The following is a 26385-nucleotide window of genomic DNA, read 5'->3' as shown; positions in this document are numbered from 1 at the left end:
AGTAATCGTTGCATATTTGCTGAAAGAGAAAGAGTTATAATCAATCAATGATCGACAGACCACGATGTTTTGCAGAGATGGCCTGCACCTGTCACCCTTGGGATTCTGGATGCTGGCTAAGGTTCTTGTCACCCTTATAGTGCATTTTTAGGCAAGGTTCAAATGAAAAATTCACCACATTAACAGGTACAAGCAAGCAAAATCTGAGGGTAATGCTACTCAGTGCTAGAAGTCTAAACCTCAAAATGCATTCACAGGAGGCACTTCTTAAAATGGAGAACATCGACATCTGTGCAGTGACAGAGAACTGGTTCAAGGCTCCAGAGAGCACCCCTGCATTACCAGGCTATAATTTATACCACACCTTTTGGCCACCTAAACTGGACCGAAACACTAAAGGTGGAGAAGTGTCCATATTCATTAAGGATATCCACACCTCCAGGCTAATTGCTCAGCATAATGCATCCCAGATTATACAAGTGCAACTAACTCTGGGCAAGACCGCAATCCAAATTGTAACTTGCTACAGATCCCCAGGATTCCCACTCCTCATTTCTTGAAACACTGGAAAATATTAGGGTACAGCCCAACACCCTAATAATGAGCGAATTCAACTACTCCACCTGTAACTGGGAAAACTACTCATGTACCAACTCTTTTGCTCAACATTTTCTGGAATTCATAAATTCCAATGCCTTGGATCAACTTATCCACACCCCCACCAGGGGCATCCTAAACCTGGTCATTACCAACATGGGCGACCGGTGTTCCACACCAGAGGTCGATTCTTCATTCGTCAGATCCAACCACAAGCTAATCACCCTAGACATCCACATCCCGTAAAAAATTTCTCCAAAGCCAACTTCACGCTTCTTAATATAGAAGTGGCAAACTTCACGACACCCATGAAAACGGACAATATAGGTACGACTGCTGAATCCTACACAAACCTACTTTATAAGCACTTACATGAGTGCATGGATCGTTCATATCCCTAACAGAACCAAAATGCTATCCTCCAAAAAAAGGAAGCCAATCTGGTGGTCCCCTGCCAGAAACAAATTCTACAACAGAAGAAAGAAACTGTTGCAAAAAGAATAAAATCCCATGACTGGAGGAACTCCCTGGTCAACCTCAGTAAGAAGCTGAGATCCCTCATAAAATCCTCCAAAGCTAGTTACAAAAGCAAAATCGCCACTGATTCTAAAGACAACCACAAAGCATTCTATAGCTATATCAAGAATCTCAGTGGCAACACTCAGATCTGCTCTGAGTTACAGCACAATGGCACTAAATATACAGAACCAACTGATATTGCCAACATCCTGGCAAATAGGTTCAGTGCTAACTTTACCCTCCCTCTCACCCCCTAAAGGGCCCATCTCTATACTGGAAGAATGCAAAGTTCCTGTAATCATGGCTGCACAGTTAAAAAACACACTCTCCAAAGCCAAGAACACAGCATCCATGGGACCTGACAACATTCCAGGCTGTATTCTACATGAACTGCAGAATGAACTGGCACCCCACCTAAGCACCATGTTCAATCATAGCCTCACCTCAGGCTTTGTGCCCACTGAATGGTGCACAGTGATGGTTATCCCACTCCACAAAGGGGGAGCCACCACGGACCCCGGGAACTACTGCCCCATTAGCCTAATAAGCCTGGTCTGCAAGGCCATAGAACATATCATCATGGATCTTATACACAAAGACATTGGTACTCTCCAAACTCTGGACCCCACCCAGTTTGGGTTTGTAAAAGGCAGATCATGTCTCTTAAACCTGATAGACTTATTTGAAGCAGTCACCAAAGCTGTAGACAAGGGTGAGGTGGTTCACACAGCCTATCTAGATCTCGCCAAGGCTTTTGACACCATCCCCCCACTCTGGAATTATAGATAAACTCACTAACTCACTAAACTAGATATAAATCCCTATGTCACAAGATGGGTTGCCAACTGGCTCACTGACAGAACCCACACTGTAAAAGTAGCAGACTCCAAATCTGACTTCAGACCAGTGACAAGTGGAGTACCACAGGGTTCAGTCTTGGGTCCTCTCCTGTTTGGTATCTACTTTTCTGAAGTACAGACTAACACAGAAGGTCTTTGACTAATGAAGTTCGCAGATGACTGCAAACTAGGAGCAATATCAAAACTCCTAACAATGTGGACATTCTGCAAAAGAGCCTCACGGAGACAGATGCCTGGTGTCAAAGCCATGGCCTCAAGCTCAGTGCCAAAAAGTGCATTGTCATCCCCTTTGGTAAAAACTCTGTACCCATGAAATACTACATAAGTAGTAGTCTGCATAACACCAAAAGTGTGATAAGAGACCTTGGGACACAGGCGGACAGTAGTCTCTCCTTTGATAATCACATCGCCACAGTAGTTAGGAAATCCTTCTACATAGCACACCTCATCACAAAAGGTTTCTCATCCAGGAAAAAAGAGGTCATTGTTCCCCTCTACTCGTCACTCATTAGACCCATTATAGAGTACAACACCCCTTTTGGTATGTACCTCACAAGACATCTTCAACAACTGGAAAGGCTGCAGAAATACCTCACAGAGAGGATTACCAGCCTCAAACAGATGCCTTATGCAGACCATCTCAAAAAACTCCAGCTTTACTCCGTCGCATATCACCTACTCAGAGGCGATCTCTGCCTAACATACCAAGCTATATCAAACCCAGAGCTTTTGGACATGCTCCACTTAAAGAAATCCCAATCCTTCCGAGCTACATGCTCTAGGGACCTAAACCTTGTCACTACAATAAACAGAACATGCTGAAGGGATAGATTCCTGTCCCAGAGACTTCCCATACTCTGGAACAAACTACCTATCTATATCAAACAAAGCTCCACATTAGCACTCTTCAAGAAAAATCTTGATGATTGGATGGGAAATAGGAAATTCACCCCAGGGATCACCTCTGTGGCTCTGCTCGACAGGGGCACAGGAGAATAATTTTCTTGAGTGGTGAAAGCCAGGGTACCTTTTTGGCTAGGCTTGTATAGGCCCTAGGGCCATTAGCCTAGTACCTACCTATGAACCTGTAAACCAGCAAATCTTTATGATTGTAAAGTAGAATCAATATGTACATTGCTTTCCAAAATCTGCACTCAAGAAATACTATGAGCAACCTTTTGAGTTGTACCTGAAATAGTTACACCTGTACTCAACACACCACTTGGCTATTAAGGGCCAGCAGAAAATGTATTGCTTTCTTTATGATATTGTTTAACTCCATGAACCTTGCTATTGCCACTTGTATAGTAGCCACTGAGCACCTGATTGCTTTATGCCCCCCCCCCCACACACTTTTGCAAGCAAGGAATCTTCTCACTCCAGCTAAAAGCAAAGAAAACTCTAACCAGCAATTACCAAAAAATAGACTGCAGCCCCAACTTTAACTCCAGGAACCTTGCTGTAGCTACTTGTGTAGTAGCCACTGAGCACCTGATCACTTTGGGTCCCTCTCCCCAGTTGTGCAAACAAGGAATCTTCTTACTCCAGCTAAAAGCAAAGGGAACTGTAACCAGCAAATATAAAAAAATAGACTGCAGCCCCAGCTTTAACTCCAGGAACCTTGCTGTAGCTACTTGTGAAGTAGCCACTGAGCACCTGATCACTTTGGGTCCCTCCCCCAACTTGTGCAAATAAGGAATCTTCTTACTCCAGCTAAAAGCAAAGGAAACTCTAACCAGCAATCATCAAAAAATAGAATGCAGCTCCAGCTTTAACTCCAGGAACCTTGCTGTTGCCACTTGTGTAGTATAGGTGCCTGTTTTTGTGACTACTGTTATGCCTTGTTAAAACCTGTTACAATCAGCTAGAGTGCATACCCCAGGGGCAACAGCTGCAAGCCTTTTTCCTCTTAGTCCACCCTCACCCCTTTCATCCATTTCACTGTTGATACATTTTGCTTAATGTATCTGTTTGATGTTAAGGTGTTTAGTTCCTCTCAATAAAGTCATAGCCTTCAATCCCTCTCCCCAATGCTTATTCTTTACTAATTACACACTACCTGCTTATGTCTCCCTTTTCGGCCAGCATAGAGCTCCCCTGAGTTACCTGCTCACTCAAATTACCTTACTGATTATTTTTCTTTCTTTTTTCCTTCCTCTTGTGCTTTCTGCTTGCCAGGTCGACCAAATCCGTTCACCCTCACTACACTCTGGCTCACTCCGCCCCTACCCTACCCAAATTCCCACCCACCTCCACTTTCATTTCCTTTATACTTCTCTACTGTCCACCCCCTTCATTTCTGACCAATGCCCTCACCCTCCCAATTCTCTTTTCCCCTCCCTCTCCCATATGCCTTAATTCCCTCCTACCATACTTCATTTCATATACCCTTCCATAATCTCCTCCTCTCAATTTTGCCTTAGTCCCTATCTCTGTCAATCACCTATCTCTCTTTAAACCTCCTACACCTTATTACTCTTCCTTACATTCACCCAACTCTTCTCTACTTTGTCACCTCACCACCTACTTATTTCCTATCTCTCCTACTACTTACTATTCAATTAAGACATATCCTAATGTTTCACTTTCCACATTTACAAAACCCATACTTCCATATACACTTGGCCTACTCTCCTTACTGACTGTTTTCATTGATGTATTACTCCTGTATGGTGATATCCACCCCAACCCTGGACCACCCATCACCACCTCTTACAAGCAAACACCTCAACCCCCTCAACAATACCCCATATCCACAGTCCATCTCCTAAATCCCTATTTTCTCTTTAAATATCCAAGGGATTATTAACAAAACTACAGACTTGCACTCATGGATTTACCTCAACTCCCCCACATCTTAACCCTATCAGAAACCTGGTTAGAACCTCACATCTCTAACTCAGAAATCCTTCCCCCAGGCTACAATATCTTCCATGCAGACAGAGCAAATAAAAGAGGTGAAGCTGTTCCTATCCTGTACTCCAACCAACTTACTCTGTCTCCACTCTCACTTTCCATACCTAGCTTTGCTCCTGCTGAAATACTAATAGTAAACTGTCACCTTAACCCCTATAAAAAATTGCCATTGTATCCATCTACATCTGCTCAGGGGACAACATCCCTATTCTTGAAAACTTTTTCTCTTGGCTCACCCTAAACATTCCTTATGAAACCATTATACTTGGCAACGTAAATATAGATTGGACCACTCTTTCTTCCTAATTTCCTACTCATAGTCTCAATCTGTGCAGCTTCCACCAACTAATATCTTCCCCTACCAGGTACAACAGAAGCTCTACTTCAGGATCTATAATAGACTGGATCCTTACTTCTGATGCTTGTCTCTTCCATGGTCCTGCATTCTTCCTAACTCTCTAAGTTACCATTTCTCTATTTATAGCCATAGATATTCCCAATAACCTCCCAAAGAACACCTTTACAGAAACTATTGTGATCTAACTCACTTCAATCCAGACAATTTCATCTCCACTTTGTCCAACATAAACTGGTCCTTCCTTAAAAACCTCCCCCTTAATGATGCTCTAACCTCTTTCAATACTCTATTTCTAGATGTACTAAACTCCATGGCACCTTGCAGGAAAATCAGGGTAAAATCAAAATCTGCTCCCTGGTTAACTAAGCAAACACACCTTGTCATGCATCAGAGGGATGCTGCCCGGAAAGCTTGAGCCAGAAATAAAACTCCTCTCTTACTCCAAAACTACAAGGAACTTAGAAACATGTGTAAAAAAATAGTTATCAGAGACAAAAACTTTCTTTGCCTCCAACCAAAGTAGCACACATAACAACCCTAAAAAATGTTGGTCTACCATAAATAAAATCCTCCACCCTGGTCATTTTCCTACCCCCAACCCATTCCCTCTCAATACTGCCTCAGAGACTGCTGCTCTTTTAATAATCACTTTATTGAAACAATCCAGAAACTAACTCCAAATAGCTCTACTGTCTCCTTTAAATCTTTACATCACAGTCCTCCTTCCTCCAACACATTCTCCCTACAACCAGTTCCCATTGCCTTCATCAAATCCCAACTAAATAAACTTAAGCCCTGTACTCCCTCTGTTGACAATCTACCTTCCTACTTTCTTAAAATTGCCGCCAAATCCTATCGCTTACCCTGTCTCTATCCTTATTAATCATTCTATTAATGAATCTCTTGTCCCAGATGTATAGAAATCGTTCTACACAATTCCTCTTCACAAAGGAGGAAACTCCGCTGACCCATCCAACTATCGTCCCATTGCTATACTATCCTCCCCTTTCCAAAATTCTAGAAAAGTGTGTCCACACTCAGCTACTTAAACACCTGCTAGATAATAACCTTCTTACTCCCACCGAACACAGCTTAAGACCCCACCACAGTACATCAACAGCTGTCATTCACCCAAACAGTAGCAGAAGCCCGTGACAACAACCTACTAGTTTCCTGCTTATTCCTCGACCTCTCCAAAGCATTTGATACTGTCTCTCACTCTAAACTGATAACTAAACTCTCTGACCTTCATCTCCCCACCCCTCTTTAAGCTGGTTTTCTAGCTACTTATCTAATAGAAAACAATCTATACATTGTAGAACTGTGACCTCCACATTTCTTCCTGTTAACACCGGTGTCCCCCAAGGCTCTATATTGTGTCCTCTCTTGTTCATATTTTTACTAACAGTTTATCCTCTTCTACCAACCTCTCCAAACTCTTACAATATGCCGGTGACTCGACCCTTATTACCACTGCGCACAGCATCCCAGAACTCTTTGTTCTTACCCAAGACACTTTTACATCCATCAAAACCTGACTCACTGCTAATCAACTAATTCTAAATTCAAAAAAAAAAAAATAAACTTCTACTTTTACTTCCTAAAACACTGGCAACAAACAAATCCACTTTTTTATTACCTCCCTTAACAATACCACTATCAGACCAGAACTCCATACTAAATTACATGGTGTCATAATTGACGATGAATTAAAATTTGACATACATAGCCATCATTGCATTAAAAAAACACCAGAAACATGGTCTCCTGTACCATAACCACAAACTGCTTTCACCCTCCACCAAACTCTCCCTGGCCCTGTCTCTCCTATTACCCTGTCTTTTGTATGCAGCTCCAGTTTTTACTAACCTTCAGTCTTCACTTCTCTCTAAACTAGAGCAAACATACAATAAAATAGCTAGATTCACCTCTAATCTCCTTTACAAATCCCACCACTGCCTTGCCCGTAAATCATTACAATGGCCTGAAATCCCTAAAGAATTGTTTCTTTCTCAACTGCATATCACACACTCAGTTCTTTGGAATCTCGCTTCCTGTCCCTCCATCTCTAATATTGTATCTCTATATAACCCCCGACGTCAAATTCGTACATCAGACAAACATCTTCTTGACATTTACAAACCGTCAAAAAATATTGGTAAGTCCCTATATAAATACTCTGTAGGTCACACCTGGAACTCCCTTCCACTTAAAATAAGAAGTATCCCCCATAAGTTCCATTTCAAACTACAACTCAAACACTATCTTCTTAAGACCTGGTCCTGCGCTTGCCAGTCTCCGACCTGATCTCTAACTGATTTCTTCCTAAATTCCACTTTTGATTACTTTAAGTTTTTCTCTCTTTTTATCTGCCGTTCTTTCTTGCTCTTTTTTACAGTATATCTACAATCAGGTTCTTGTAAGTATTCCTACTCAGGGATTATCCTGCCATTATTGTATTGGATTATTTGAAACTTATATGTAAATATACTGTCTTTGTTGATTTCATTTTATGTAAATATTTCTTGTCAATATTACTATTGTAATTTTTAGTCTTTGTATTAATTACTATTTTTTTGGTATGTCTGTAATTGTAATTGGAGCTTTTCTCCTCGGGTCTCGACTGAAAATGGGCCTTCGCTCAGTTGGACCAACCTGGTTAACAAATGACATAAATAAATAAATTTATAGTATACATATTTTATTAATATAAGGAATGTTGACACATTTGTATGGAGCATCTGAACTCTTAGACTATGATTTTGGTTCTCAAAATAAATGCACAGGTAATCATGTTTTCATTCCTGATATGTAGTTTCCAGAACAGTAATGATAATCGAAATATGATGCTTTTGTTTTCTTTTCTTCCTTTTTATGACTTCCTTTTTCATCAGTTACTCGTTACCACTACACTGGGACACTTCTGGCTAAGTAGATGAAAAGATAAAGAAGAAGAAAAATGTTTAATGCATGTTATGCCTTGTGGAAAACATTTCCAGTTGTGCGACTGCATACATTTTCCACATATTCCTTGCTGTTATGGACATTCAAATTATTTCATGAATTTAATTTGGAATGTAGGAAGATGTTTGCAAATGAAGGAACTGTTATGTCATGGTGAGATACTGCATATGAAACTACAAGGCACTCCTTTGCAATTTTTTTCTCTTTTTACATAATCTGCATTTGATCAACTTTTTGTAATACTAGCTGGCTATGTGGTTGCCCCCCATCCCCCAGTCAAGGAGATCACATCAAACCCATCAGAGAGCTTGTTCATCATGAATGCCTCTGAAATATCGTGGAGTCTACTTCTCTCTATGTATATATATATATATATGTATATATATATATATATATATATATATATATATATATACTTATTTATTTCTTTATTTATTTATCATTTATTAACCGGGAAAGTCCGACTTGGAACAAAGCCGATTTTCAGTGGAGACTCAGGGAGAAATTCTCCAAATAAATAAATAAATAAATATATATATATATATATATATATATATATATATATATATATATATATATATATATTATGTGTGTGTGTGTGTATCAGCCCACTTCTTAAACTCGAAATACTGAAATCAGGAATTTCAGTATTTCAAGCCGAGAATGTTGAAAGTGCAGTTTTTTGAAAGTGAACTAATACAAATGTTTGTTTACCAAATCTATGTTGCGTTTACTATGGTGTGTAATTTTGTGTGTACTGTCACTTTAAGGGTTGTGTGGTATGGCGGGCGAAGTTAATTTCTGTATGGACAGTCAGGCAGGTGTTCAAATTTTAAGGGTTTTAGTGTTAATGTATTAATGTTTGGTTGCTGTGGGGAGTTGCAGAAGTAGGTTGGGGTAGGTGGGTGAGAGTGTATGTGTGTGAGTACTGAATGTGATGATTTTTGTACATGTGTAGTGTGTGTGTGTTTTATTTAAATATGACTGTCTGCAGTGGGAGTGTAGGGCAAGTCAGGGAAGGTGTGTGTTCCTTTTTGTTCTGGTTAGTGGGACCTTAGAGTTAGTATTTATAAGTAGCGGGGTGTGGGGGGTGTAGGGAAGCTTGCCCCCCTGCAGAAACGTATGGTGGTGTTAGCGGTTTATTTTTTTGTAGTGTTTGTGTTGTTTTGAGTAGAAGGTTATGTATTTATTTATGTTTTCTTAGATTTGATGTTGTGAGTGTTTGTAATTGTGGTGTTTCGTGTTTGTGAGGGTTCAATATTTTTGGCTTGAAATATTGAAATTTGTGATTTCAGTATGTCAAGTTTAAGAAGTAGACCCATATATATATATATATATATATATATATATATATATATATATATATACATACACATATGTGTGTGTGTGTGTGTGTATGTATATATATATATATATATATATATATATATATATATATATATATATATATATATATATATATATATATATATATGTGTGTGTGTGTGTGTGTGTGTATATGCATATGAGCAACTCACACATATGTGTAAATGTGTACATGTGGCTTTTACTAGTAAGTGTTCTTTCCTACAGGCAGTGCTGCATGCCAGTAGTAAAGTTAGGCTTCCAGAAGGCAGTAGGATCTTCATTGCTATTTTTTTTTTTATTCTGCATCACACACTTTTCTGGATGCATGACAACCTGAACTGTTTTTCACAACCCAGGGAACTGAGGTAGCACAGTGTAAATTAACACAGATCTCTGCACTACTGGGTCTGTTAGACATTTCAAACTTTGCAGGTATGCAAGACCTTAATGCAAAATGCTGTGAGAGTCAGATCAATTATGCTGTGCTTGTGATTTCAGCCCTTGACCAAAGAAAAAGCAGCGGTTGTAATCTCATTGGGGAAAACAGAGAATAAATACTCTAAACATGTCATGTTGGTGAAAAACTCAGAATATCTAGAAATGCGGTGTATACATGACATTTTTGTATGTCAGTACTGTTTCCTTTTCTTATTATACTTGTTCCTCTCTATCCACCAAACATCATTTGCATTCTGCTACTACTCAGTCTCCTTCCTTTACTACCATTCTACAAAGCATTGTGTAGTTCGCTCTTGAAATGTGGCATGTTAATCTGGAAGACTGAGGGGAAAGGAGCTGGAGATGTCCAAGTACAGTACGGCTTTCTGGCATTGAGAAGTAAACTTTCTTTTTGAAGAAAGCGACACCGCAAAAAACTGAAAAAACCAAAGAAGAGCCGGAAAACTGTGTTCAATGACAAATTTCAATCCAATGTGAGCTAACGAAAAATACTGGTGTGTACACAGTCCCAAAATCTTGTTAATCCACAATATCAAGACCAAGATGCAAAAAAGTCAGTGTTGAGAAGTCGGAATTACTTTAATAGACCAAAACCCATATATAACAAACGAGCGCTTTCGCCTGGTGTATCCCAGGCTTTATCAAGTTGCTTCTTGGTCTTGATATTGTGGATTAACAAGATTTTGGGACTGTGTACACACCAGTATTTTTCGTTAGCTCACATTGGATTGAAATTTGTCATTGAACACAGTTTTCCGGCTCTTCTTTGGTTTTTTCAAACTTTCTTTTTGGTCTGCCCATTCTGCCCCCCTTCCCCCAGGTCAAGATGTACAATGACTTAAAAGGAGGTCAGGTAATGTGTATAATGTTAAGTTGTCAATCTCGCCTTCATTCTTGCTTGATGGGTTCGGAGCCGATCCTCGGCTCCGACTCGGCACTTGCTAAGCTCGAGAGTCACTTTTACCAGCTCGAGGCAGCCCCATATCCCATGATGCAAGGCGGTAAGTACCCATATCTCATTTGCCGCTTCGCTGATGAGGTCCTCCTTTTACCAGCTCCTGCTAAGTGATTTATACACTACTACTTTTGCCCCTTTTTCAGTTTAAAGTAAATTTTAAACTTAAATTTTATAGTTTTAGATTAGTTTTAGTCCTTTTCTGACTAAAATTCCCTCTCCAAAAAGTTTTTAGTCAGGCCTTCTCCCATCCCATCCCCCCCCTTGTTAGGGTGTGTGTGTGTTTGTGAGAGAATAGTTTTTTCCCTTTTTCTTGGGATTGTAATTTTTCTTGGACAGGTGTTGTGTGTGTGTGTTTTTACACCATGTCTAAGGAAAGGGTCTCAGGCTTTAAGAAGTGTGACTCGTGCTGTCAGAAGATGTCTCTGACAGACGGTCACACTTCTTGCTTATACTGCCTGGGATCTTCACCTGCAGGACTCCTGTGCGATTTGTCATTCTTTTAGCCAGAGAGTCCTGCAGGAAAGGAGAAATAAGCTTATTTTGAGGGGCCTACTTAAGCCGGAGGGCTCTCCGGCTAAGTCGGCTCCATCTAAGACTTCTAAGTCTTCCAAGGCCCAGGCTTCTGTGTCCAAGCCTGCGGCCTCGCCCGACTCTTTCAGAGTCGAGATCGGCTCCAGCTGGAGCCGATTCTGGTTTGCACAAACCTTCGGCACCAATGGCTATCGGTGCCGATTCTGGTTTGACCACTTCGGTGTCGGCTCCGATCGGTTCCGATCACCATGTGGCTCAGGCTTCGGTGTCGGCGCCGACCGGCTCCGACACCCTTACTTTTTTGTCCGTATCGGCTCCGGCCGGAGCCGATGCATCGAAACTTTCTGTCGGTGCCGAAAAGTTGTCGGCTCCGACAGCTTCCATGGTTTCGTTGGCTCCGATGGTTCCTTCGAGGAAGAGGTCTAGGTCCCCTTCCTTGGAACCGATACTCTCGGCTCCGGCTTCTCCTCTCCTCTCGGAGTGGAGCCATCGGAGCCGATCATCCAGGTCATCCAGGCTTTCTGACCATGATTTAGAGAGAGTGGTCAGTAGATTATTAAAATCACAGGCACTGGCCCAAATGCTACATAGTCTGTCTCAACAGACGACTATTAGTCCACACCCCATTGCAGTTCCTCCTTCGACTCTACCCCAGAGTTTGGAGTTGGAGTCTTCGGGAATGGTTTCTGCTAAGGCTGAGGGACAGATACCCCCTTCTGCTCCTTCAGCCTCTACTCTTATCTCCTCTTCGAGACCTTCCTTAGAGGGATTCGGTGGTCGGGCTTCCTGGTCTCCTCCGAGGGGGTGAGTGGCATCGGACCCTTGTCTGACCCCACTCTTCCCCTTGGAGCCTCGGCCTTGGTGAGCTCGGCTCCGGCATCTGCCTCGGAGCCTTCCCTTTCGGTGGGTCCTGGAGTTCCTGGTTCTTCGGAACGGGTTCTCTCGGACCAGCCTGGGAGGGGAGCCTTCGAGGTGATGAAGAGTGTGCTGGCCACTGGACTCAGCCAGCAGTCTGTTCCCTTAGCTCCTCCCTCTATGGTGCCTGTCGACATCTCTGCTACTTCTCTTGCTCCCGGACCCAGAGATCCTCCGCCTCAGGTTTCCCCACTGGGAAGAACCCCCTCTTCCGAGGATTCTCCTGATCTGTCAGGAGATCCTCCGTGAAAGAGGACCTGTAAGAGGAAACACGTAGACTCCCCCGAGTCTATCACTTCAGATACTGACTTAGATGAGTCAGAGGGATCCCCAAGATCCCCCTCTGTGGATGTCTCCTTCTCAGACATCCTAGAACTCCTTAGACAGAGGGGAAACTGGCCCACCAATAATCCCTCTGAGGATGAGTCAGTATACCTGGAGGCGTTTGGATCTTGGCCCTCCACCTCCTGGGTGTCTCCGCCTTTCGACCCCCTTATGCAGGTTATTGCTCGAAAGGCGTGGGCGGCTCCTGACTCTGTAGAGTCAGTCCCTAGGAGGCCTTCTAAATTTATTACTGCCCCGTCGGACAAGCAATTCCTCACAAAAGGTGTCCCTGCTGATGCCATGGTGGTGGCGGCTGCCACTAAAAAGGAACTTGCAGATCCTTCCGTACCTGTCCATCCTCCTAATAAGGACTCTAGGACCATGGATAGATATGGTAAGCGGATGTTCTCTTCAGCGACCTTTGCTATGCTCGCTGAACTACCTATGTCACTTCACCAGACTCCAGAGGGATATCCTTAAGGAGCTAGGTGAAGTAGTACAGGATCCTATAGCTGCAGGGGCTCAAGAAAAAATTGCTTCGCAGCTAGGAACCCTTAATTCTATTGCTAACTCCTCCATGCGACTGATATCATATGCTGCTGATGGAGCGAGTAGGGCCGCAGGTACAGGTGTGGCTCTTAGACGCCAAGCCTGGATGCGGCTCTGTAATTTTGCAGATCCCTTTAAGGCGTCCTTCACAAACTCTCCCTTTGATGGGTCAGCTTTGTTTGGCCCTCAAGTGAAGGAAACGTTGACCAGGTGTGAGCAGGACGGCAAGACACTTTCTGCCGTAGGGGTCCGTTTTTCCACCCCTTCTAGATCTTACCCCAAAGGACAGAAGGGTGGCAAAATGTGGTTCCGCAAATCCCAAGGAGTCACGCCGGATTAACGTGGTCAGTTTACCCCTAGAGGCAGAGGGGGTAACAATAACAGATGCTGCTCTAGAGGCAGAGGGGGTCCTCAAAACCAGGGAAGCAGAGAGCCTCTCTCTGACAAGCCCTTTCAGCATCCCTGAGATGTTGCCCGGCTGTCCATCCTTGGAGGCAGTCGGGGGAAGACTATCGCTGTACCCAGAAGCCTGGCGTTCCCTCACTCAAGACAGATGGGTACAGTCGATCATATCCGAGGGTTACAAAATTCCTTTCGAGGAAAGTCCTTTCTATCACTCAAATTCCCTTCCAGATGTACCACCCGGTCTAAGGGAAATTGCAGAGTTAGAAGTCTTAAAACTACTGCAAAAAAGAGCCATTCAGCCAGTTACAACAGATCATTCAGAGCCCGGAATCTACTCAAGGTTCTTTTGGTCCCCAAAAGACAGGAGACTGGAGACCAATATTGGATCTCAGCAGACTCAACAAGTCTGTGAGGAAGACAAGATTCGAATGGTCACTCTTCAGTCAATTCTGCCCTTCTTACAGAAGGACAACTGGATGTGCTCAATAGATCTTCAGGATGCACTATCACATAAAAATTCACAGACGCCCAGGAGATTTCTCCGCCGGCTGGGGTCCAGTCATTTCCAGTTCAGAGCCCTGCCCTTTGGTCTCACTACAGCCCCCAGAGTGTTCACCAAATGTATGGCAGTGGTCACGGCTCACCTGAGACGCCAAGGATTCCAGGTGTTTCCAGATCTCGACGACTGGCTCCTTTCAGCCACCACCAGGCATCAGCTTGTTCAAGCCAGGGATTACACTATAAATCTTTGTTCTCAACTGGGCATCTCCATCAACTCAAAAATCATCCTTATTGCCCTGCCAGTCTATTACTTTCATAGGCGCAAACTTAAACACTGTTCGGATGTCAGCTACCCTTACAGATCTAAGAATCTCAGACATTCAAAGTCACGTCAGGATCATTCTAGCCAACAAGAAGGTACAGGCCAGAATGGTTCTAAAGGTGTTAGGCCTCATGGCTGCGCCATTACCCTTCTTCCCTGGCTCGCTTCTATATGCGCCTTCTTCAATGGATGTTGTTCACTCAGTGGTCTTACCAACAACTTCCAATGCGTCACCAAATACTGGTGACACAGATTTGCAAGAATCATCTTGCTTGGTGGATCACTTCTCCCCAGATTCACCAAGACAGACACTTTGTACCCCCATCCCCGGTAGCCACGGTCACTACGGATGCCTCCCTGATCGGGTGGGGGGGGTCATTATCAGGGCAGGATGGTTCATGGGACGTGGCAACCTTGCGAATACCACCTGCACATAAATGTCCTGGAGATGAGAGCAGTGCTTTTAACGTTGCAAGCCCTCAACGACTTTCTTCCCGTAGGGACAATTGCAGTCCACACAGACAACATGTCTGTAGTTTGGTATATCAACAAACAGGGCGGAACCAAGTCCTACCCCTTGTGTCGAGAAGCGCTCAGACTTTGGCAATGGGCGATCTCCTCTCATCGGTTTCTGGTAGCAACGCACATCCCTGGGAAAACCAACATTTTAGCGGACAGATTGAGCAGAGCTATTCTCATGCCTCACGAGTGGTCTCTCAAACAATCTATAGTGGAAGAGATTTTTCTGGAATGGGGTCGCCCATGTTGCGATCCTTTGCTACTCCCCAAAACAGCAAATGCCCAGACTTCTTCTCTCTCTTCCCACTGCCAGGCCATCCCCAGAGACGCTCTGACCCAGGATTGGCCCCAGGGACTTCTTTATGCCTTTCCTCCATTTCCTCTGATCCCTCAAGTTATCCAGAAAGCAACCATTTTGAGAGCCAAATTGATTCTCATTGCTCCTTATTGGCCTCGACAAATTTAGTTTCCGTTCCTCCATCGTCACCTTTTGGTGCAGCCGTGGCATCTGGACCCAGTGCCAGATCTTCTGATTCACCAATCCGGTCAGCTGCACCGGTCTATCCCTTCTCTCAACCTCACAGCATGGTTGCTCCACTTCCTTCCTTAGCCAGGCTTCCTATGATCTCTAACCCTGTTAGAGACATCATAGTAGCTTCCTTAAAATCCTCTACCAGGAGGATTTATACAAGCAAATGGAAACGTTTTTCTTATTAGGCTAAAGCCAAGAATATTGATCCCTTCACTGCTCCAGTTCAAGCAGTTTTGGATTTCTTAGCGGAGATTTTTCACGCGGGCTCCTCTTCTTCCACAGTTAGAGTTCAGTTGGCTGCTATCTCGAACTTTCATGTCGGGTTCGCAGATCACAACATTATGTCCCACAGGCTTTGTAGAGCCTTCTTGAAAGGAATTTTCCTCCTGAAGCCTCCAGTCAGGAGTCCTCCTCCTCAATGGGACCTAAATTTAGTGCTGACATCCTTGATTCTTCCCTCCTTCGAGCCAGCTGTTTCTTGTTCCCTGAAATTTCTTTCATGGAAAACTTTATTTCTGGTTGCTATTACATTGGCTAGGAGGGTGTCTGAACTTCATGCTCTATCTGTTCACCCCCCCTATTTGGTCTTCCACAAAGACAGAGTATCATTGAGAACTAATCCGACCTTTTGCCTAAGGTCGCCTCAAAGACTAATTTGAATCAAGCCATTGATCTCCCTGTATTTTTCCAAACTATTCAAACAGATCGAACAAAATTACATTATCTTGATGTCCACCGCCAACTCAGATATTATTTGGACAGAACAAAACAATTCAGGAAATCCGATCAACTCTTTGTTTCCTATGCTGATAACAAGAAAGGCCTTCCTGTCTCAAAAGTGACCTTATCTAGATGGCTTTCTTCTGTCATCTCTGAAATTTATCGGCTCAGGGGAAAACAGCTGTGCTCAAAACCTAAAGCACATTCAACCAGAAGCTTAGCTACTTCTACAGCCTTTCAAGCTAGACTTCCTTTAGACACTATTTGTGCAGAGGCCACTTGGGCCACTCCTCATACATTTGTTTCCCATTACAAATTGGATTTGGCCTCCAGGGACAGAGCCAGTTTTGGCTCTACCGTCTCAAGAGTCTGTTCCATTGAGCCACCCAGGATAGAGGTGCTAGGACGCTGTCCCATCAAGCAAGAATGAAGGCGAGATTGACAACTTAACATTGAGAAGTTATGTACCTACCATAACGTTCCATGTTAGTTGTCTTCTCTCGCCTTCTTTCTTGCGACCCTCCCTCCTTCCCCCAGGCCTGGACAGACCTTTCTCTACAAAGAATTATATTTCTGAAGACCATACAGAGCTGGTCCTTCTACCATCCTGCAGGTTTTTCTCTTCTTCTTTCTTCCTTTGGGAAGTTTTTATGCTAGGTGCTATTGCCCTTTTGTCATCAAATGAGATCTGGGTACTTACCGCCATGCATCATGGGATATGGGGCTGCCTCGAGCTGGTAAAAGTGACTCTCGAGCTTAGCAAGTGCCGAGTCGGAGCTGAGGATCGGCTCCGAACCCATCAAGCAAGAAAGAAGGTGAGAGAAGACAACTAACATGGAACGTTATGGTAGGTACATAACTTCTCATTTTTTGACGACTCCATTCAGATCCCACTGTTAGTGACCTTATGAGTTGTCCCCTTTTTCTTTACCACAACTTGATCTAATGCTGGTGTTTCTTTTTGGAGATCTGTCAGAATTTTGGAATCCTATGGCCAGCCTTGGAAAGAAAAGACAGGTGCTACCTTTCTTCCCTTTCATCCCTGCTATTCCCCTTCTCCACCCGCTGTGTGCTCTGTCTACACTTGTAGGGCTGATGGGAATGCTCCGTGTGCCTGCAATAAGAAGTCATCTTTAAACAACAGTCATTACTGAGGCAAGAAAGCTGTAGCAGTTGTCTTTATCCCTTTTTTGCTCAAAATAAGTGCTGTGCTTTTACAAATGTCCATAACTCATTCTCATAAAAGTCCAGTACACACTCACTCTCAAGAAAGAGAAGTCTGACATGTCATACTCTTGAGAACAGAGGCAGACACTGATGCAAATTGTTCTTTACCAGCCTTCCATCTGTTCTACAACCAATTAGCTCCTCATTAGTAACTGACAGAGCATCTACTGTGAGCCTAGCATTTATGATACAGACTGTATCACTGTTCATAGAGCATGATGTATTAGTCAACAGTTTAATTAATCAAACCATTAGTTTTTCACTGTCTCTGTCTCACATGTGTAGTAAATACCTTTAAAAGGAGTACAAAACTCAGTCTGGGATTGATAACCATGAGTGAGTGATTAAGGAGGATGGTATTTCATAACTCTCAGAGATTTGTTTAATTTGGCCTCTGTTTAGACTGTGTATGCAGAATCTTGATCAGAATAACAATGCTTATATAACGACAGTTTTTATGTTTCATTTTGTGTAGCATAGAACCTTATTAAAGTGGACCATCCACTACAGAATGTCTCATTATATAGTTTAATTCCTATTTGCATTCTCACAGTCACCTCCCCCCCCCCCCAAAAAAAAAACATGTACATGTCATTGCTGAATGGAGGCTTGTTAATCCCTAGAGCTATTCCATCATCCCTTAAAAAGTAGTAATATCAGAGTGCTGAATACTGACTTGTATTAGTAAGGACTGCAGCAATAGTGGGTAAGGATGTGTTGGGAACATAGGCAGTTTTAGGTACCAGCGAACCCTGCGGTCACTAGGAGGCCCCCTAGTTCTGGGGGAAGCCCCGACCACAACAAGTTATCTTATTCTGATATTTTGTTACATTTGTTAAACCAACAAAAGCCGGTAGAGCAATATTGTGTACTTAATAAGGTAGGTGGTAATAACTCATAGGATGAAGAATCCTAAAGACTGATACCACTTCGTTAAATTTCAATGATATCGCTGGGTGTAGTGACAGTACTTTGTCAAACGGCAGACTTCAGAATTTCGTTATATGTGTACCACTGACATGCTGCTCTTGACTTAGTTAAATCCTGCTGATGAGCATTTTTCCACTAAAACCTGCATCATAGCTAGCATTAGTCTCCAGCAATACCCATGGCTGGGGGGGGGCTCCTGATCATTCTTGACTGTGTGGGGGCCTGACAAAAACTGCCACTGGTTGGGGTGAAAATGAGGAAGAAAAATGTGTCATTCATTCTCTGATTACACATTGTATGCTAATAAGGGCTGTGATATGACCCTGTTTGGTTAAAGATGGTAATCACTGAATAAACATAAATAAGGTAAGGTCTAGAGATCAGCAAACCAGAGTCACCAATTTCATTTCTTTCCTGGGATTTTAAGAAGATCAGATGCTCCTGAGCTTGTGGGCTGGTTTTCTGTTTTAGAGAGTTTTACAACTATTGGCAATAAAGCAGTTATTATAACTGTCATGAATTCTTGGCAAAGCCAAAATTAATGGCAGAATATTTTTTGCGTATTTATTATATTGGATAACTGGATAGGTGGTCTGGTCTTCAGACCCTTTTCAACCATGACCCGGGTCCATAGGCAACAATTATAGTAACAGTACAACACACAACAGTGGAACAAACTACAAGATATTCAAGATCTTCTAAAATAATAAACAAAACATATATGGAAATGTAGATATTCATACTCTCAAAATGTGGAATGCAAGATGACAGTTTCAGCACAGTCTATACAAACAGAACATGAACATACCTCTCAACTGTCCAGATTTTCTCAAAATGTCCAGATTTTTCCTCAAATGTTTGGTCTATGTCTCATAAAATTTGTGATTTTCTGGCAAATCACTGGGAAGGTCTGTGGACTGAAGTCACTAAATAATTACATACATTTGAATTTCAGACTTTAAATCTTTCAGAAAATATAGTTAACACAAACCCTGTTACTCTAGCTACTTTCTAAGTTTATTAGAGCAATATTTAAAATCTGTCCCTATTTTTGGGGCTTTGTCCCCCCATTTTGTTAGGCTTTGTCCAGATTTCTTGCATTAAGATTCTCATGATACCTCTGGCAAGACTCCACATGAGAAAGATACAGTGGTATCTGAAGTCTCTTTAGTCCCAGCATCTGTACACTTTGTTGTTTCAAATGTCAGTCCTGGAGGATGTCAGAGGAGAAATCACTTGGTGGAGACAACATATATCCCTAAATCCAGGTCTCCTCTTCTCTCTCCCGGTCCCAAAGCAGTCAATCATTACAGATGCCTCAGACTTTGCTTTGGTGTGGTTTCAGGATGGATAAAAGTGCAAGGTATATGGAACATCAAGGACAAATGTAAGTACATAAATATGAAACAGGTGCTTTCCCTGATCAAGGCACTTATCTCCCTGAATCATATTTGGTCCCCAAGACCTCCTCAAGTTGTTACAAACAATACCACAGTCATGTGGTACATCAAAAAGCAAGAGGGAACCAGGATGTACCCCCATTTGAAGGCTAGCCATGTCAGCTTGAGATATAGCTTCATAGCACAGTCTCACTCTACAGGCACCCTAGATTCCATCAGAGCAAAACTGTGTTGCAGACAAGCTGAGCAGGACCTCAGCAGACCCTCACGAATGGAAACTAGATCAGGGTGTCTTCCAAAATGTTATCCATCTGTGGGAAATTCCTCAAGTCAACTTCTTTGCCTTCTCTCTGAACAATTAGCTGGCAAGATTCTGCTCCAGGATTCCATGCAAGAAAGCCTTGAAGACAGATGCCTTTTTTGTTTCATTGGACAGAAATGTTTCTGTATGCCCAATAATTGAACCTCTATTATACCTATATTGTGCATAACAGTATACTGTAACTGGGGCCTTCAGTGTAACCTGACACACACACACACACACACACACACACACACACACACACACACACACACACACACACACACACACACACACACACACACACACACACACACACACACACACACACACACACACACACAAAGGAGATCAGGCTCTAAGATGTTTAATCCCCTCTTTTGGGTTAGCCATGTAATGATTTGGGTGCATTTGTAAATATTTTGTACTGGCTGTCTTAGTGGATACGATATTGCTGTGTGAGCATACTGAACACCAACTGTATGCAGTACTTGCTTATTATAGAATATTATTTTTATTATAGGTCATAGAACCTTATATGTTGGAGTTCGTATGCCTCTTGGAAAACAGAGTCACCGGCACCAGAGAGCTCATGGGCAAAAGCACAGGAAGCGAGACCGAATGAAGGAAGCCATTCAGGAGGAAGGGCATGGTTCTCCTACACATGGTATGTACAGTATTGCAGTGTGTTGAAAATCCTTGGTTTTTATTGTAATAAAAGGTGCTATTTCTGAGCACACAGCTCATTCCAAAGAATAGTCTGCTCACATGCACAAGACGCTAATTTTGGCAGCTAGTGCATTCACTAAATGGAGTACTGCCCACATATATTTAAACTGACCAGTGTAGTTTGCAAAGTTTACATTTAGTCTGAGAGCTAACACCCACCTACTGTTGCTGCCATTTCTCAGTTTTCATGCACTGCAACACAGTTCCATTTTTCACTTTACATTAACAGGGTGCAGATTATGGAACAGAGCTGTGTAGCTCCTGTGCTACAGGGATATGAGTGCACTTCTACTTAAAGAAATTTACCTAAAGAAGCAAAGTGAATAAATAAGCAGTGATGATATTCCATGATATTTGGCTTGAGTCACTGCCATTCTGGAGTGAAGAATCAATACACAGAATTTCAGCTCTGGATCATTTGCGTTTTACTAAGTTGTAGTCCCAGATTTTTTCTTCTACCAATATTGTTACAGGCATGCATGCTACAGCTGAAACCAAGAGAGAGAAGGGAGTGAAAGAGATAGCGATGTATCACTGAGCATTTTTTAAACTGTTTGTTAGTACTTTCATGTTATACACTCTATCATTTTTGTCTCACACAGAACATATTATCTGATCAAAATCTCAGGTGCTGGCATGCATTAACTTTGCTTTAGCTAGAACAAAGAAAAGGATATCTACTTAATGTAATATGAATTTGATGTCTTTCTCACTTTGTGCTGGCTGGCCACATTTGAAGGCTGGGAAAGCACACTTTTAAGCAATGGTGAAAAGTATGGTAAATGGTAGAGTCATAGGTTGGTGCCACATGTATCTAACTAGGGTGCAGGAAAGCCAGGCATGAGGTTCCCTAAAGCAGGGGTTCTTGTAGTAGAACTGCTTTTATGTAATGAAAGTGACTATACAGAAACAGATTCCACTTCATGTAATTTAGTAAGGCACAGAAACAAGAAAAAAGTTAGGTGAGGTGGTTTAGGTTCCATTATCTGAACTGAAACTGTTTTGTGTACATTAAGATTGGTGAATGTAAGAGGAAGCAATGAATCTGTACATGAATATGTTGGCAAAACGTAGTATAACAGATTAAGGGAGAAAACCCAGCATTGGGGAAAATAATCGATGCTCAGGTCTTCTGAGCTCTGGGTAAAAACTGCGACTACACAATGTGTGACATGCTGCACCCTATGATGAAATCTGTAGATTACCCAATCAGAAATGTCAGACTTTGGTTATATGCTCATCTTGTTTTTTTTTTTTTTTCTGTTTGTTCTCAGTCAGAGTCTGTGCCTTTTTACAGCACATTTACTGAGGAAATGAAAAAAATAGCACAGTTATGAAAATTAATTGCCAGAAGAAAGCTAAGGGTAAAAGGCACAGCATGGGAAAATATGTGAAATCTTACAACATATGCATAAAAGATGAGAGGACATCACAGTCAATGTAATGCAGAGGTATGCATATCTTCTTGAAACTGATAGTGAAATTGGAATTATATTAACCTTAACGTGTTCAGGCAGATGAAGATGTGTGGTGTTGGCAGTAATCATTTTATTTATTTATTTAATTAATTTATTTATTTAACATTTGTTGACCGGGAAAGTCTGACTAGGTTCCACAGATCCTGTTTTCAGCGGAGGCCCAGGGAGAAATGCTCCAGAATTTCTCCAAATGTTGTGACAATAGACTGAAAAGACATCTCTCACAGGGTAAGGGCCAAGACAAAACAAGATCTGAAAAAGTGCTTTTTTGAATCAGTTCAGCTATGTATTATATAAATAAATCTATGAATAAAATAAATACAGAAATTGTATCTATCCACAAGGAAAATGTACTGAAGGGATACAAAATGTGTGCAGTTTCAAAATTAAAAACTTAGTGAAGACTAAATTGTCTTCACTTGATAAAACATAGATCAAGGCACTGCGCTAATGTCTTGTGTTTATTAAGAATTGTGGTGAAAGGTATACATACATGCACACACATGTGCACACACATTTGGACTTTTGAAGATTTCAGTTTGACCGTCAGCTGAGCATTACAACTTAACTGCCAGTTGTCAGACAACCTCTCAAATTTGTCCCAGTTTCCACACACAGTACTACCTCATGGATGAGGCAGCCTTGACAGGGTTGGAAGGAGAAGTGAGACTGTAACTGTGGGAGGCAGAGTACCCCAATCTCCATACCTAGTGCTGCTACCCCCATGTTAGGACTTTCTTGATTAGGTAGAAAGGGAAAGTGGGTTTGACTGTAGGAGGCAAAGGCGATCTAAGTTGACTACAGTGTCATATATGCTGTTTTGTGTCATGGCATTTCAGGCTGTGTTGACAGGAGGTGTGCACTCAAGCTGTGAAGGGCCTGCCTCCACCTTTGTGGAGACATGTCCCTCAAACTGCCTGCTCCAGACTTGCATCAATACCAGGACTACAGTGCTCCAGTATCTGCACAGAAGCTGCCAAGCCTTGGCTACATGTTGCCATCATGCACTACCCCCCCCCCCCCCCCCGAGGAAAGATTAACCTTTTATTTCTCTTTTCCTTCATGGCAGCTCTAAGAGGTGTCCGAGGCATGAGCTAAACTTGAGTTGTCAGTATTATAATCCAAACTTTATCCTTCTATAGCAACAGCACTGGCTTGGTGCTGTAATAGTTACACATTTTATAAATGCAAAATTATGAAAACAAAGCTAATGTGAGCTGATAGGCATTTGAAATGTTTTTTCACGTTTAGTATTTAGGTATGCACACTATTTCTGCCATATGAAAATATTAGCTTTTAGATATTGCATATACCCATGTAATCCTCAGACACACTTTTTTCTCTCTTTTATTTCAGTAGAGAAAGCAAAGGATTTAAAGCCATACAGTAAGCACTAAGGATTTCCTTGCATGCTACATTTCCTATAAATCTGGAATCTTTAACTTTCGTATGCTGAGGCATTCTAGCATGTATCTGTATATTTATCTAATGGCATGCCCTAGGCAGATTGAATGATAAAAACCTGTTTGATCATTTGGCCAGCAAACAAGCACCATTATATAGATGCAACTCGTATGCTGCCTGTTGTGCTGTATTGTACTTATTTCAGTGCATCCCTAAGAGACGCAGAGAAATGCACTTAAAAATGATAACGGTGCAAGTAAGAATGTGGAGAAGTAGCTTCAGTGAATAATTGTAATTGTGGTACATGCATATTATGTAACAGATGTTCTTTATTTATATATTTTTTTTTTTTTCATTTTGCTATTTTATGTATTTTTGCAATACACTGATCTGATTAGGGATTATTGATACCTGTACTTTGTTGGCAGGAGTGCTGTTGTCATTCTGTCAGTAGAAACAGCTGTTGGGTGTATGATGATTCCTCCTGCGTAAGCTTTTACCTGACCCACTTTTTTTTTTAATGGGAACTGGCTTCTAGAACATGTAAGCACTCAAATCACCTTTATGACAATGTGTGGATGAGACTTGGATATACAATTCAACTTTAATAGGCATCACAATTGTTGTATTATACTGTATTTATATCCTGCACTGCAAAATGTCGAGTTGAAGAGGACTGAACCCCAGAGACACAGCAAAGTCATGCCACATTATATGCCAGGACTTCTGTACTATCAGCACTGCAAAATGATTAATGGCAGCCTCAGTTAACAATCCAGCTCTGTTTGCACACAAACTTAGAGTTGATCCTTTCGGATGTGTAACTCCCAGCTGCCTGATGCAGCAGGTCATACCAGCATGTGACCATTTTGTCCTGAGCTTTTCAGCTATTCATATTCCTGCCTTTCTTATGTTCTATTTCTGAAAGCCCTATATAACACCAGGTACAAATCACTTGCATTTTACTGGTAGTTACCATCTCACCAAAGAGAGGTTCAGATTGCATTGATGGGGCTGTAAATGTAGGAAGTTTTCTAGTCTTTGTGATTATTTCTGCTGTGTCAATGCATATTATAATTTCTCACTTATTATTTAGATACTCCCTCACAAAGGGTGCAATTTATTCTTGGTACTGAGGATGATGAAGAACATATTGCTCATGAACTGTTCACTGAATTGGATGAAATTTGCGTCAGAGATGGAAAGGAGGCTGAATGGAAGGAGACAGCAAGGTAAGAGAAATCAAACTGCTGTCTGTAGCTTTTCAGGAATAAACCAAAGAAAAAAAAATGAGTGGGAACATTGCTCCTGTATGACAAATTCCATAAAGTAAGGTATTGCAGGTTGTAAAGTGTACCATTTTGACAGTGCTTGCTGTTAGCCTTTTAGAACTGCATCTAAAATAAATGTCAGTTTTGATAGCCTGGAGGCTAAATCATTTTGTACAAATTAGATCAGCATTGATTGACAGTCCATTGTTATAAAACTGCAAGCTTGTGTGTGAAAACTCCTGGGGTCATTGTCCTTTGTTAAAAGTACAGCAGTATTCTACTAAAATATGATTTGGAATTAATGGTTTTGAGTGTTTTCCTGCCTCTTAATATAGATTTCCTCCTGCAAGGAGTAATCCCTTTCTGATGGCCCACATATGTGAAGAGGCAGGACAAGAATGGGCAGTAACTACAGGAAATAAACAATATATGTGGTGTTTCCTGGTGTGTCTTTGCATAATGTATCAGATTATGTAAGTCTCTGACTGCAGTATTTTTTCTGTATGTATTTTGTCTTCCCAACTGCCAAAAATCAGTCCCTCCAATAATCTGTTGTCAGTTTTGTCCCTGCTACTGACACTGTGGCCACTGACTTAGTCTAATCGAGTGAGCCTTCATCCAGGCAGGTATGGAGGCTGTATGGTGTGGGCCATCACCCTTTCTGTGGCCAGCTCACTTTACCAGTCCTTCTAAACTAGCAGACCAGTTGATCTGCAGGGCAGGGCTGATGTCAGGGTCAATCTTTTCCCTTCCTGAACCTTAATGACTATTACTTCTTCTGGACAGGAAGTCATCTTTAGCACAGATGACCAGAGCATTTTTAAAGTACAATAAACCCTTCCCTGATAGCTGACTTGAATCCTCACATCACTGTAGGGACATGCCTCACCTTCTCCATACACATGCATGCATGCTACTACATGTATGCCAATGAAGGCTACACAGGGCTGGATTAAGGTCAATTTATGCACTAAGCACAGTTCAACAATAGTGCCACATCCTTACCACTCAATTGCTTGACTGACAAGACATAAAGACTCAATAGGTGTTGAAGGTAAAATAAAAGTTTGAAAATGTATAACCCTTTTTCATTTTTGTTTGAAGCCAAACTCCAGTCCTAAAGCCCAAACTATATTAAATAAAAATGTTTTATTTAGTTAATACTATATTGCAGTAAACAATATAAACAAATTATTTACTTTAGCTGCATATCTATTTTAATTTTCATTTTTCTTCTAGATTTTTTTTTTTAATTGCAAGCACTTTGATCAAATTCTCAAAAGTAATTTGGCATAACAAATGTACTTCTATGCTTAACAGCGACAAGGCATCTAGCCTGTCTTGCCTTA

General features: G+C 41.8%; 1 protein-coding gene across 1 annotated transcript in view; it reads left to right on the top strand.

Annotated features, from left to right (window-relative positions):
• Positions 1-26385, top strand: part of SLC4A8 (solute carrier family 4 member 8) — a 1419216-nt gene that overhangs the window by 648602 nt on the left and 744229 nt on the right. Inside the window, exons 3-4 of the mRNA XM_044082169.1 lie at positions 20678-20821; positions 24862-24997. Coding sequence (XP_043938104.1) covers positions 20678-20821; positions 24862-24997 — 280 coding nt within the window. The remainder of the gene's footprint in view (positions 1-20677; positions 20822-24861; positions 24998-26385) is intronic.

This window comes from Protopterus annectens, chromosome 9.part0 (assembly GCF_019279795.1).
Source record: "Protopterus annectens isolate FY-2018-M chromosome 9.part0, PAN1.0, whole genome shotgun sequence".
NCBI lineage: Eukaryota > Metazoa > Chordata > Ceratodontiformes > Protopteridae > Protopterus > Protopterus annectens.
Note: the sequence above shows the minus strand (reverse complement) of the source record. Positions and strands in the feature narration are given on the sequence as shown.